General features: G+C 35.8%; 1 protein-coding gene across 2 annotated transcripts in view; it reads left to right on the forward strand.

Moving 5' to 3' along the window:
* LOC127579815 (SEC14-like protein 1) overlaps positions 1–13065 on the forward strand; it is a 40808-nt gene that overhangs the window by 13959 nt on the left and 13784 nt on the right. For both annotated transcript variants that reach the window (XM_052032767.1, XM_052032766.1), the window contains exons 3-7: positions 4073–4222; positions 8790–8921; positions 10616–10744; positions 11677–11920; positions 12273–12382. In XM_052032767.1, the coding sequence (XP_051888727.1) occupies positions 4073–4222; positions 8790–8921; positions 10616–10744; positions 11677–11920; positions 12273–12382 (765 nt within the window). The remainder of the gene's footprint in view (positions 1–4072; positions 4223–8789; positions 8922–10615; positions 10745–11676; positions 11921–12272; positions 12383–13065) is intronic.

Consider the following 13065-nt stretch of genomic DNA (forward strand, 5'->3'; position numbering starts at 1 on the left):
TGATTTATTCACTTCAACTGAATTTTCAAATACTTCCTCTTCGTCAGTGTCTATTCCATTCAATATCACAGCTCCCTTGCTGTAACTCCAACAGCATATTTTTGTCTTCGTTAAAGTCTAAAGTAAGGCACTCATTTAGTACTTTGTCCATGCTCTCTGACTCCAGGAGTAAATATCTGTTTTGATCCCTGATGAGCTCCATCTCTCTTCCTACTATCTGATTATATTCACGTGACATCAGTAGGTTGTTAGATTCATTTTTATGTTTGCTGTTGATCTTTTCTCATACTTTGCTCTCATTTCCTTGTTTTCTAACTTCCCCTCTGAACTTTCTTTAAGAGCTTGGTTCTGATTTGTCATCAACTTGATATCTATTAAATATCCTTTCTTCCTGTTTTATTTTACTGCATCTCTGGTCATCTGGGGAGCTCTGGCTTTAATTACACTCCCTTTCTCTCATACGTACTTAAACTCCATCTGAACATCTCTTCAAAGGTTGCCTATTGTTGAATTGCGGTTTTACCTACCAATCTTTGATTCCAGTTTATGTGGGCCAGATCTGTTCTCATTACAAAAACAGTCAATTTGAGAAGGGCTAATTTCAATGGGCTGTTTTTCAGGAAATGCTTCAAATATTTTTATAAATAAATCATCAGAAACTTTGCTTGAAATTTTTTAAAAATTTGTATCTTGTGACAGTGAGGTAATTGGTCTGGAGCCGGTTTTGGGTAATAGCAATTGTTAAGTATTCTTAATAAAGATTTAAATAAGATGGGAAAACAGCCCATGCAAAAATGCCATAAATCTCTTTAAATATGCTGCATGTAATTTGTAATATACTTTATTATACCATTCTTTGTAAAGCCGTATAGTGAAATCGGCTGTAATTGATTTGGAGAATTTACTGTTATTATCCAAATAGTCCACTTGTTGTAATCTTGAAATGTATGTCTTGCATTCATAATTGTAGAAAAATGTCCCAGGTGTTAGTTTCAGGCCACCCATAAATAACTCATAATTACAAATTATTATCTTTTCTAAAATGCAGTTTTAATTTTTCAACAACTTTATGGTGCATTGACTTGGCACTTTACAAACTTGAGGAAAACTGCTAATAACCCTCTGAGCCTTAAAAATAGAGTTTGAATCTTGATTATATGTGTGCTTTATTTGAAACTTATATTTATAATATCAGTTCAACAAAATGATTTTTGTCAGCAGTTTAAATGCATCCTAATTATTAAATGGGTGTTCAATGCTTAACTACCAGATTGTATGAAAAAGTTATTCATTCAGGCTCTCTTGTTTGGCCCAACTTCTTTTTTGAAGACATCAGACTGCAGATACTGGAATGAGCAAAAAGCAAACTGCTGGTGGAACTCAGCGGGTCAAGCAGCATTTATGGAGATTCTGCTTGACTCGCTGAGTTCCTCCAGCAGTTTTTTTTCCTGTTTTCTAATACTGTATTCATACCTTGTTTTTGGTGAACTGGTTCCTCCTTGAATGCTTTAATCAAGTTGTTATTGATTTGATACTCTGGCAGAGTTTTCAGTATGTAATTCTATTGCATTGAACAAAAAAAGCAATATCAACTCTATAGCCAGTCTAAAACAATATACACTCATTGTATATTGCTAGAATCAAATGCTAGGGATAATCTCTGAACAAGTTGCCTGAGGGGAAATGTTGGATGCTCTTTGGAACTTGCTATTTTGGGCAAAATTGTGCTGGCTGTGGTTGGCAATTTCAAATGGAATAGCTGGCATTCAAACTGCAGCAAGTCTTGGATTTACATGCACAAATTTGGGACCTATGAATATATTCAGAGGGTTCCATTAATAGACTACCTATGGAGTCCAGTATAGAGTCCAGTAAATGGGAAGGTGGGTTGATGGTGGTTGTATAAATCAAGTAAGAATACAAAAGGTACATGACTGTTGAAGTTGCAGTTAGACTATTGTAACTAGTGTCCAGTTTTGAGCATTATGCCAAGACTTGGAGAGTGCAGAAGAAATTTGATAAGATATTGAGGTTGAGGGGTTTCAGTCATGAGTGGCAATCAGAGAAACCAGGTGGGCTCCTTTCATTCAAGCAGGTCAATAGAAAGTCTAATGGAGGTATTCAAACTGTTTGTCATGGAATGTTTAAGTATATGAATTTCACCAAAAGAATGAAAGTGAAAGTCATGAGATGTAAAAAAAAATGTAGAAGTAGGATCTATAAATGTGATGGGGTGAATACACTCTAATTTTTCGATGTAGGCAGTGTATTGAACCATACAGATCCAGAAAAGATGACAATTTAAAATTATTTTGAATTTTAAAGGTGACACATTGGCAAAGATCTGTATGTGCACATTTTGAAGTGGGGGAAAACAAGTTGAGAAATTTATTATTTAGGAAATAGGATCTTTGGCATTATTAACAAAGGAACAAAAGGCAAAAGCAAGGGAGTAATTTTAAACCATTATAAGACAGGTGGGGTATTGTGCTAATGGCAGTTGTGATCTGAAAGGCAGTGTGAAATACAAATTAAATAGTAAAATCCAAAAGAGAAATGGATTGCTTATTGAAGCATGGATACAATCTGGAATACATTGCCTCCACCACCACTCAGGCAACATAATCTAGATGGCATTCTTGCATGGGTGAAAAATCTCTTCCTCAGATCCCTTCTAAATCTTTTATCCCTTACCCTTAATATATGACCTTGAATTTTGGACACACCTTCTATGAGGAGAATTTCTTACTATCAACCTTCTCCTAATTTTGTATACTTAGAATCAGGTCACCCTTCACTTGCCTCTGCTCCAAGAAAATCAAACACAGCCATTCTTGTCTTTTCTTATATCTGGGGGGAAAAAAACTCCCAGACGACATCCTGGTGAATCTCCTGTGCAATCACCAGTGTAAACTTGTCCTTCCTCTACTGTACAAGCTGACCCTGGGTTAAGAATGCCCAACTTATAGACACCGCTACATATGAAAGTTTCCTCTCTCCCTCTTCACGTTTAGTAATTGTTTTTCCTTATCAGTCTTATGTGCTTTTGATGCCATTCATTACCTGTGGAGGTATGGTTACCATAGCAAGTGATTTTTGTATATTTCCCAATTTATGGGCAAAGTTGCTTTATGGACATCTGTACACATGGAAACCATCTGTTACCTGAGGACGGTTTATAGTGACAAGAACAGCACATGTTGCTTTGTATTGCCTAACCAATGCTTTATAAAGTTGTACCATTACATTTTGCTCTTGTATCGTCTGTCCACCAGCTAATGAAGGCAAGTATACCATAAGCCATTTTCACCACCTTAACCACCAAATGCTGCCACATTCATGGATCTTTGGACTTGTACAGCAGATCCCTCTCCAATACTACCAGTAATTGTATATGTCCTACACCTAATAGTCATCCCAAAGTGCATTGCTCCACGTGATACACTTCTACTGTAATTCTTCTCTCTACTGGTTTTCAAAACTGTTCCAAGAAGTTGATCCTGATGCACTGTGACGGTTGGAGCACCTGAAATGCTGCAATATACTTCTCAGTGTATGTGATTCTTGGGCAGCTGACTTTTTGGCGCCCCTCTCTGGGTAATGTCTATGGCACTGGCTTTCTGGGACAGCCTCTAAAAAGGAGCTCTCTGTGCAACTTTCAATTCCCCTGTCCCCATGCACTGCTGTACCTTAAGTTGGCTCTGAAGCCTGGCACTTAAGCTGGCCAAACTGGAGGCATCTCCTGCAGATATAATCATCCAAACTACAAAGAGTGTCTTGCAATTTCCACATGCTGCAAGCCATACAATGCACAGGCCTGGGTGCTAAAACTGTAATTCAATCTCTGTTCCTATGCTTTACTAGAATCGCAAAAAAAGTGAAAATGCTCACCAACCACCTGCATGACTGACACCAGTGCCACCCTGTCCAACCAAAGGCCAGTATTGAGAATGGTGGGCAACTGGTTTACACAAATTCTCATTACGGTTTTACAGGAAACTTATGAGATACAAATATCTGGAAGTCTTTGCTCAGTAAAAAGTATAATTCTGTACAATTACTTTTCTTCTAGGCTTATGAAAGACGATTTCCAACATGCCCTCTAATTCCAATGTTTGTTGGAAGTGACATCACCAGTGAGTACAAGAGTGAGGATGAGGGTGTTCATATTTTAGAAAGGCGTTGCAAATTGGATGTGGATGCACCAAGACTACTAAAAAAAGTAAGAATAAAACAATTATGTGGATGTATTTGTATGTGTGAATTATAATGAAAATAGATTAAGTTAAATGAATGGTTAAAGCGATTTTTAATTTTTTTTCCTCTAGAGGGTGTTTATTATGTGAAGCAATCTGCTGTAGAAAGTGATACAATTCTACTGGAAACCTCTCTAGTGGCTTTCTTAACTGTTCCAAGATGTTGATCCTGTTGCACCATGACAGTTGGAGCACCTGAAAAGCTGCAATATACTTTGCAGTGTATATGATTCTTGGGTAGCTGACTTGTTGGCTCCCCTCTGGTCTCTGGGTAATGTCTGTGCAGTGGTTCTCCTGGACAGGCTTGCTTCAGCCTAACCTACTTAACTTTTGATGTTGGAATGTATTTTCATACTTATACCAAAATCCTTTGGTAGGTCTGACTTTGTATCCATTTGTTCATCTTTTGAGTTTCAATCTTTGGCGTGGATGGGGGGGGGGGGGGGGGGGGGGGGGGTTGTGGGGGAGGTGCTGGTGTGGAATGGCACTTCAATGCTTAAGGCTTAACATTGATGTGTGATAAACTGGTTGGATACCTGGTCAAGTGATGTGTAATATGACAATATGTCACAAGGATGGAAATGAATGTGACGCAGCTTTTATGAACATGGCAGATAAAGGGTGCAGTTGGTAATATTGCTTGCTCACAGCTCCAGTGATCTGGGTTCAGTTTTGACCTCCAGTGTCAACTGTGAGGTTTCTACTTTCTTCCTTTGATTGCATTATCTTCCTCCAAGGTATTTTGGTTTCCTTCCACATCCCAAAGATAAGCTGCTTGGTAGGTTAATTGATTAATCTACAATATAGGTGGTTGTTAGGAGAATTGGGGGAGGGGGCATTAATCTGCATGTCAGAGAGGATAAATTACAAGGAAATAAGTGAGTGAATGGAATTGATGGCTACCTGCTCTGATAGCTGGTGTAGACCTGATGGGCCAAATGGCCTCATTCGCAATTATAAGAAAATGTGAGAAAAGCTGTCTTGACTACTATTGTGCAGAATAATTTTGTATTTTACTCCGATGTGTTTTGCTTTTACTTCACTTCATCTGCTCTCAGTTGCTATTAATACTATTGTAATGAATATCCTACACCTTTTTGTTTAAACATATTTAGAATGCTGCTCATTCTTTTGTCTCTACTTAAAATTCAGATTACTTTGAATAATTTTAATCAGGCAAATGGTAAAATAAGCCCATTTTTATTTACGTAGCATTACCATCTGCTGGTAATAAATAGTATTACAGTTTCTAGCTAATGAAAATCAGTATTCTTTTGACCACAGTAAAAATCTGATAATCCATCAGAATTGGGACTTTGGTGCTGGACTGGCAGATTTTCTGGGCTGTTGGATGTTACTCCTATTAATGACCCAACCCACTTTTAATTCGGATATAGATGTAACACAGTAGTATAATAAACTTTTCAGTGAACCATGTGAGTTTAATGGAAGTGTGGGAACCAGAATGTGATGAATGAAAGAAAGTGGCAATGAAGCCCCAGTGAGTTTGTAAGGAGCATGGAAACAGGACCTTGGTGAGTTTAATAGTGAGTGAGGGAACACAGCCCATGTGGGTTTAAAGGGAGTGTAGGAAACAGGGCCTCAATGAGCCAGATGACAAATTATTGGCTGTATTCTGTATCTTTATTTGTATAATGACTTTAATGTAGCCAAACTTTTCCATTCCAACATGTTCTTGGGCACCTTCAGTTGTTCTACCCTGCTACCTTGAGGTCATACGAATCCCTGCTGCCTGTGTACTAACTCATTGCAAAATCCTGTTCAGTCATTAAACATCTACTGATTTGCATTCTCTCTTGATTGAATAACACCTTAATTTATAAAAATCCACCTTTTTTATTTTAAATCCTTTCATGGCCTCAGCCCTCATCTTTCTGGATTTCTCAAGCATGTTTGCTTTTCAAACTTTTATATTTTCTTCACATTCAGTCATATCAATATTAGGATTAGGATTAGGACTTCACCTGCCAAAGACCTAAACTTTGGAATTTCCTCCCTAACACATTAGATCAGAATGACAAGTTAGAATGTGTGTTCCAATTACTTACACAAATGCATAGACTATAATAAGTCTTGGCATGCACAAATTTAACTTGGAGTTATGGCATAGGAGCTATAACTTGGGTGTTGCCATAAGATGGTCAGGACCAAGATCTGTATAGACCCGGCCATAACATTTGTAGGGAAGTTAGGGGAAGATGTAGCCCCAGTGATTAAAGATGAAGTTGCTTCCTTGACAAAAAAGGGTGTAACAAGAAGTGAGCAGATAATGGCAATCTTACGGGTAGGATTATGAAATAGAAGAGGATTTGAGACTCTCATACAGGTTTTTGTGTAGACGCTTGCATAGCATCAGTGATGTGGTGGAATGCATAAATACAGAAATTAAACATATTACAAATGCAGTACAGTTTTAATGAGTTTTTTTAATTTTCATATAAGTTTTGATAAATGGATCAGTTCATGTGCGGCAATAGTCTTACAAGCAAATGACTAAAGCCAAATTTGGCTAACATCCTTAAGGTGCATGAACATTTATCTAATGGTGATAATAAAATGAACAAATTCAATCAAGTGTTTGAAAGGGAGAAATGCAGTGGTGACTTTTATGTAACGTGTCCAGTTGCCCAGGATAAACTGGGAAAATGGGTGAAATCATAGTGGAGAAGTGTATATGTTCAAGAAAGTGTTTGCTGTGACACAGCCAGTTATATCCATGATGTTAACATCCAATGATGATAAAGACATAAGTGAAAACATTCAAACTTTAAACTAGTGTAAATTCTGGAGCCTGAGTTAAGAGAAAGTACAGTAAAAGCTTACCAAGAAAGATGATCACTTTCTGGAACAATTATGAAAATAAACTTGTGATATTAAAGTCGGTGTATATTAAAGAATGAAATTGAATGGTAGGAATGTGGAAAATGGATCATTGTGATATTGTAAGTGAAAACAGAAAATGCCATGCTATTGAATGACTAAGTTAGGTCAGTGTTTACAGAAGATATGAGCATCCTGGAGATTCAGAAAGATTTTAAGTAAGGGAGAAGGACAGAGCTGATGAAAATACTCAGATCTGAGAGGCAAGTCTTTAGGACCAGATGATTTCTGTCCAAATATTTTATAGAAAGTTGGTGAGAATGTTACTAATATCCTAAATAATTTCCCAAAGTGCTTTCCATTTGAGAACTGTTCCTCTGGATTGGAAAACTGTGCCAGTCATTTTCCCATTTTAAATAACAAAACGAAACCACAGAGTTAAGTCCAGTTGTGTAACATTGTTGGAAAATTGAGACACTTGTATCGATAAGAGTAACTAAATGTCCTGAATGTTTTCATTTGTAAAGGGATAGATCATACTTGAGCTTGATGATTTATTTTTTTGAACAGGTGAGTAATGTAGTGGAGAGTGGATTGTCAATGTCTATTAGTTATATAGATTTCTAAGAGATGTGTGCTGAGGTCCCTAGGGAGAGCTAAAGTTAAAGCTTGTAGAACTGAAGGTCATTTATTGATCTGGCTAGAAATTTAGTTGATGTGGATATTAGGATTAATGGGCAGGCACAGGTATTAGCTCGTGACTAGCAGGATCCCAGAAGGATCTGCATGGTGCCCCAATTATTAATTGCATTTATAAATTACTTGGTGGGATTTTATGAATTAAAATGTGAATTTAAAATCTGATTGATAGGTCTGTCTTCACTAGAGATGTTAATACCTAAGGTATTAATAGGAAAAGGTGGGTGTGTAACACAGATTAATCATGGTCACTGGCAAAGTGGGTTTGAAGGATTATTTTTTTCCTAAACCCTTGTGACTCTTTACCTCTTCGGCATGGACTAGTTGGGCTGAAGAGTCTGTATCAGTGCTGTATTGTCTATGATTCTCCACTGTTAAAATATTCTTTAAAACCTGTTTCTTGACCAAGTATTTGGCCAAGTTCCTTATGCCATTTCATGTGCCTCAGTGTTAGATTTTATTTGATAATAGGCCAGTGCAGTTGGAGATCTAATATAGAATTTTAACCAAATTTAATCTTGGTTAGCTCTGGGGAAGAAAGTACACCCAAATATATATTTATACCCCAAATATAATTTTGTTCTTTTTTTGAGCTGTGAAGTTAAATTATATCATCTGACTGAACTTGTTAAAATAAATTTGAGTCTACATGGCCAATGGCAACACTACATTAAAACTGTATAAAAGCACATCATGTTGTTTCTTGAAAAGTGCACGCTTAATTTGTTGCATTTACAAATTAGAGCTTGCATTCTTCCAATAGTATTTATAACACTTTTTGCTGTCTCTGCTTTCTCCCTGGAGATTATTTTGAGTGCTGCTTGTTTCATTCTTGTGGTTTGTAACTTCTGGAGACCTAAATAAAATTTTCTATATTACTGCACCTTGACTTGTGACAAATTAATAACGACCACAGGAGGAATTTGTTGTCATTGTTGCATGGTGTTACAAGTTTCTGTGATTTATCTCTAATTGCTGTTTAAACCTTATCAGATTGCAGGTGTTGATTACATCTACTTTATTCAGAAAAATTCCTTGAACTGGCGGGAGAGAACATTGAAAATAGAAGCCCACAATGAAACCTTTGCCAACCGAGTTGTCATCAATGAATTCTGCTGCTATACTGTATGTTATTAGTTGCAAAATATTTTAAATCAAATTAATGTAAAAGAAAATTGGTGTCTCAGCAACTCTATCTTCAGCAGCTAGATGATAAGCAGAATTAAAGTGTGTTGGGGAGGGGCGGGGAGAGGGTAGATCAGAAGAGATAACATTTCCATAACTTAAGGTTCAGGACAGGAAAAGCCACATGAAAGTGTTCTGAGATCATAATTTATCCTGACAGCTGACTTTCAGTGTCATTCCATTATACTTTAATTTTCATCATGTTTTAAATTCACATGCTACTTTATTCCACAGTCAGTGGTAAATGTTTCACATGCTCTGTATGCTCACGGAGCTCTGTCACTCATGGTAAAGAATGCATCGTGTGCAAATTGTGGCAATAGCAACAGCTTATTTCTGTATGTGCATTACCCATTCTATCATGCCTTAGAAAATGCCTAAGGTACAATGTATTGAATTAGAACAGGAGAACAAGGAAGCTAGCACATTTAAGAGTCAAAGAAAATAAAAGTTTGAATTTGGTTAATTAACTGGTTGGTTTTCTTCCAAAGTTTTACTGGTATATCTTCTATAGCACTAGAAATGTGTTGAAGGTTCATTTAACTTTTTCTCAATTTCACTTGCTTTTTAAAATGATAAATTGTAAATTAACCCTTTTATAAATCTTATTTGCTGTGGTAATGTACAGTTTTGTAAAGCAGACAAAGTTGATGAAACTTAATGTCACTTAACCTTTGAGCTGCTTGTAATTTTAGCTAATAAGTCTAACATGTTGATTTGAAATTGTAAATAATGTTAGTTACAATAATAATGCCACTAGTGAAATATTATTCCATTGTTAATATTAATTAACTGTACAATTCAGAGGTGGAATTTAAAATATTAATATTTGCTTCTTTTGAGTTGCTTCTCCATTTCTTTTATTCAACTATTTCTGATTAAGAATGAGGCAAAACAATGGGATTCTGTTTGCTGAAAATTAGCTGTAAAGCCAGTTTTAGCACCAGTTGAATAACCTGCTATTGATATGGCCTGGGTTTGATGCTCAGTCCTGTGTCAAAAAGTTTTAAACTATTTGCTGCCTCTTCATAGCTTATCAGTAACAACCCAATCCCATTATAGTCTAGAGCTTGAACATATCTGATAATATGTTTTTTCAAAGAATTCATAGGAGTAACTGGAATTTTTCTTTCCATAGTTGGTGAGGACTTACTCAGTCTAATCAATTACAATCTAATCTGTCGTCTAGTACATCTATTTGTGTAGCTTTTCAATTGGAATCTATTAGCTGTATTTCAGTTAAGTGACCAACTCCTGTGAAAGCTCAATTGTCATCCCCCACCAACCCCCACCCCAGCTTGATCACACCTATCACTCATGGAGTGCACTAAGCTAATAGAAATAAACACAACCTCTTACCTTTTTACTTCTGGTGAAGATTCATTTTGTACAATTGTTAATGCAAAATATCATTTGCTTTGTAACAGCCTTATTTCTGTTGTGAACAAAGAACTCTTCTATTGTGTGATATTTCAATCATATTTGGAAATACTCTATAAATTCAAATTGTGCATTTCATCAGTAGTCATTTTAAAAAAAAGTAAAAGAAAATTGCATTAAGCAATATGACAGTCATAATCTGGAATTTGAAAATCTGGTCTGAACCTGGAATGTCCTATCTTGTGTGCTAATAGGTTCATCAGGAAAACGAGGATTGGACTTGCTTTGAGCAGTCAGCGAGTCTTGATATCAAGTCTTTTTTTGGGTTTGAAAGTACTGTTGAAAAGATAGCAATGAAACAGTATGCCAGCAGTATAACAAAGGTATGTGAATAAAAAGACACTTAATTCTATCTCTATCTTTTAAACTTGACACCTGTATTATGAATGCAGGTATAACCTAGTCATGAAGAAAATGCCCAAAAGTATCAAGCCTGTTTACCATGACTATTTACATTATTTAGTTCTAAGTTTTAACCCTTTAACATCATTGTAAAATACATGGATGCCTGTCTACTAAGATTATTTTTTTCAAGTTGTAGTGAAATTGTTTAAACTTTTTTAGTACAATAGCTGCAAGTACAATAGCTGATTTCTAGTTGTCCACATCAATTCTCTGCTTTGATTTTAGAATACTGGTGCTTTATGTTGGAGTGATTTGTTAACACAAGTACACTGTTTGCTTCACTAAAAATCATTTTTATAGTTTGAAATGTTGCTCTTTGTAGGTAGTTTGGTTACTCCTGGTCATGCCCACCTGTAGCTTCTTGTATCATTACCTTGAATTGCAATCGAGATGCAAAGTGTGCCTGCTGCTAAAACTCAATAATCCCACCGTGCCAGAAGGCACTTGCCTTCTGTCCCAATGATTTTCATTTCCACAACAATCAGCAAGTGACTAACTCGTGTTTTGTTCATTGTTTATGGATGATACTGTGGAAGGTTTTTTCTTTTGGGCATTAATTCAGTTCATTGATTTGCCTGGAATAAAAGACGACAAAACACTTTTCAAAACTCTGGGAACTGCATTTCATCCAAAATTTTTTAAAAATAATTTTAACTTCCCCTTTGGACAACTGAGATTTGAAATATAATCAGGTACAAAAGAAAATAGACAAATTGGAGATTATAGTCTACTTATCCTCTATTATTCTTCTACACTAAGTTCCTTGTTAATAAATTGAAACTGAACAATGCATAACTGTTTAATCATTTGGGTTTTGACCAATAGCATTCTATGTTTGTACATTTTATAGGGGAAAGAAATAATTGAATATTACCTAAAACAATTGGAGGAAGAAGGAATTACCTATATACCACGTTGGACACCAATGGTAAAAATTAACATAGAAAAGTCAGTTCCTGCCCAGAAGCTGACATCCTCTCCAGCTGTGGCCATACCTAGCCGAGGTGATGCAGTTAAAAATGAAGAACATGTTAATAAGGACTTAGTTGCTGCTTCCAATAGTTCACCTGACTCTCTCTCGGGAACACCGGATGGTAAACACCTTGATTCCCTTAACTATTCAATTGCATGGTTCTTTCACATGTTTATATAATCATTTCACATACTAAAATTATATCATGTGCACTTATTGTGTTCAAGCTTGAATGAGAAACAGTAATGTATTTATCCTAAATATTAAAAAAATACTTTGAACAATATCATTGGAGTAAGTAATGTTTGCTAAGCTTGTTTGGTTCAAAAATGCTGATGTGAAGTATTAAAGCATCAATTGTTTTCATCTATCAAAATTTTATATATTAACACATAGCTAACAAATACTGGATTTCCAGGTTAAAAAGAATGAGTTCCCTCAATTTATGTATAACGTTAAACTCTGTGTTTTAGATAAATTAGATGCTGATTATATCGAGCGTTATCTGGGTGATTTGACACCACTGCAAGAAAGCTGCCTCATTAGGCTTCGAACTTGGCTTCAGGAAGCACACAAAGGCAAGGTAAGGATTTAAAAGTCAGAATGACCTAACATAGTTTATCTTGACCTGTAACCTAAACCAGTGTTTCACCATCAGTCTCTTCTGGCCTACTTTCCTGATAGCAAGCAATTGCCTCATTGTCAGTTCTTTAATTGAAGTTGATGTTCCTGAATTTTGTATTATATTATTGATTGCAACTAAACAAAATATTTTCAATGATAATTTGTCATTCAGGGCCATTACTAAATATGGGACAACTGTGTGCAGGCTTGTTCTGTTTATTAGATGAGACAAGCCTGATGAGTTAATTTTGGTCTTTGTTCAATTTGACCAAGGTTTACAAACAGAGAGCTTTCTACTTTCATGCTATGCAGTATAGTGTGTTTTGTCATAAGCTATTTTTGTTGACATTACTTTATAATGCTATTGTAATGAAATGTAATAAAAGCACAAAATATGAATTTTTAATATACATGGCTTCCTGAAACAGTATAGGAAATTGAATATAATCATTAATTCAGTAATTTAAAACTTTAAACAGGAAATCCATGCGGTTATAAACTTCTTGGAAAACTTTCACAGTGTATTGATTGATTTTGTGTCTAGTTTGATCTGCTCAAAAGTTTGCTTATTCTTCAAAAATTCCCATTCATGAAATTAAAGATCAATTACGTCCTTGCGGCAGATGCAATGAACACATTTCC

The sequence above is a fragment of the Pristis pectinata genome, chromosome 18, assembly GCF_009764475.1.
Source record: "Pristis pectinata isolate sPriPec2 chromosome 18, sPriPec2.1.pri, whole genome shotgun sequence".
Classification (NCBI taxonomy): domain Eukaryota; kingdom Metazoa; phylum Chordata; class Chondrichthyes; order Rhinopristiformes; family Pristidae; genus Pristis; species Pristis pectinata.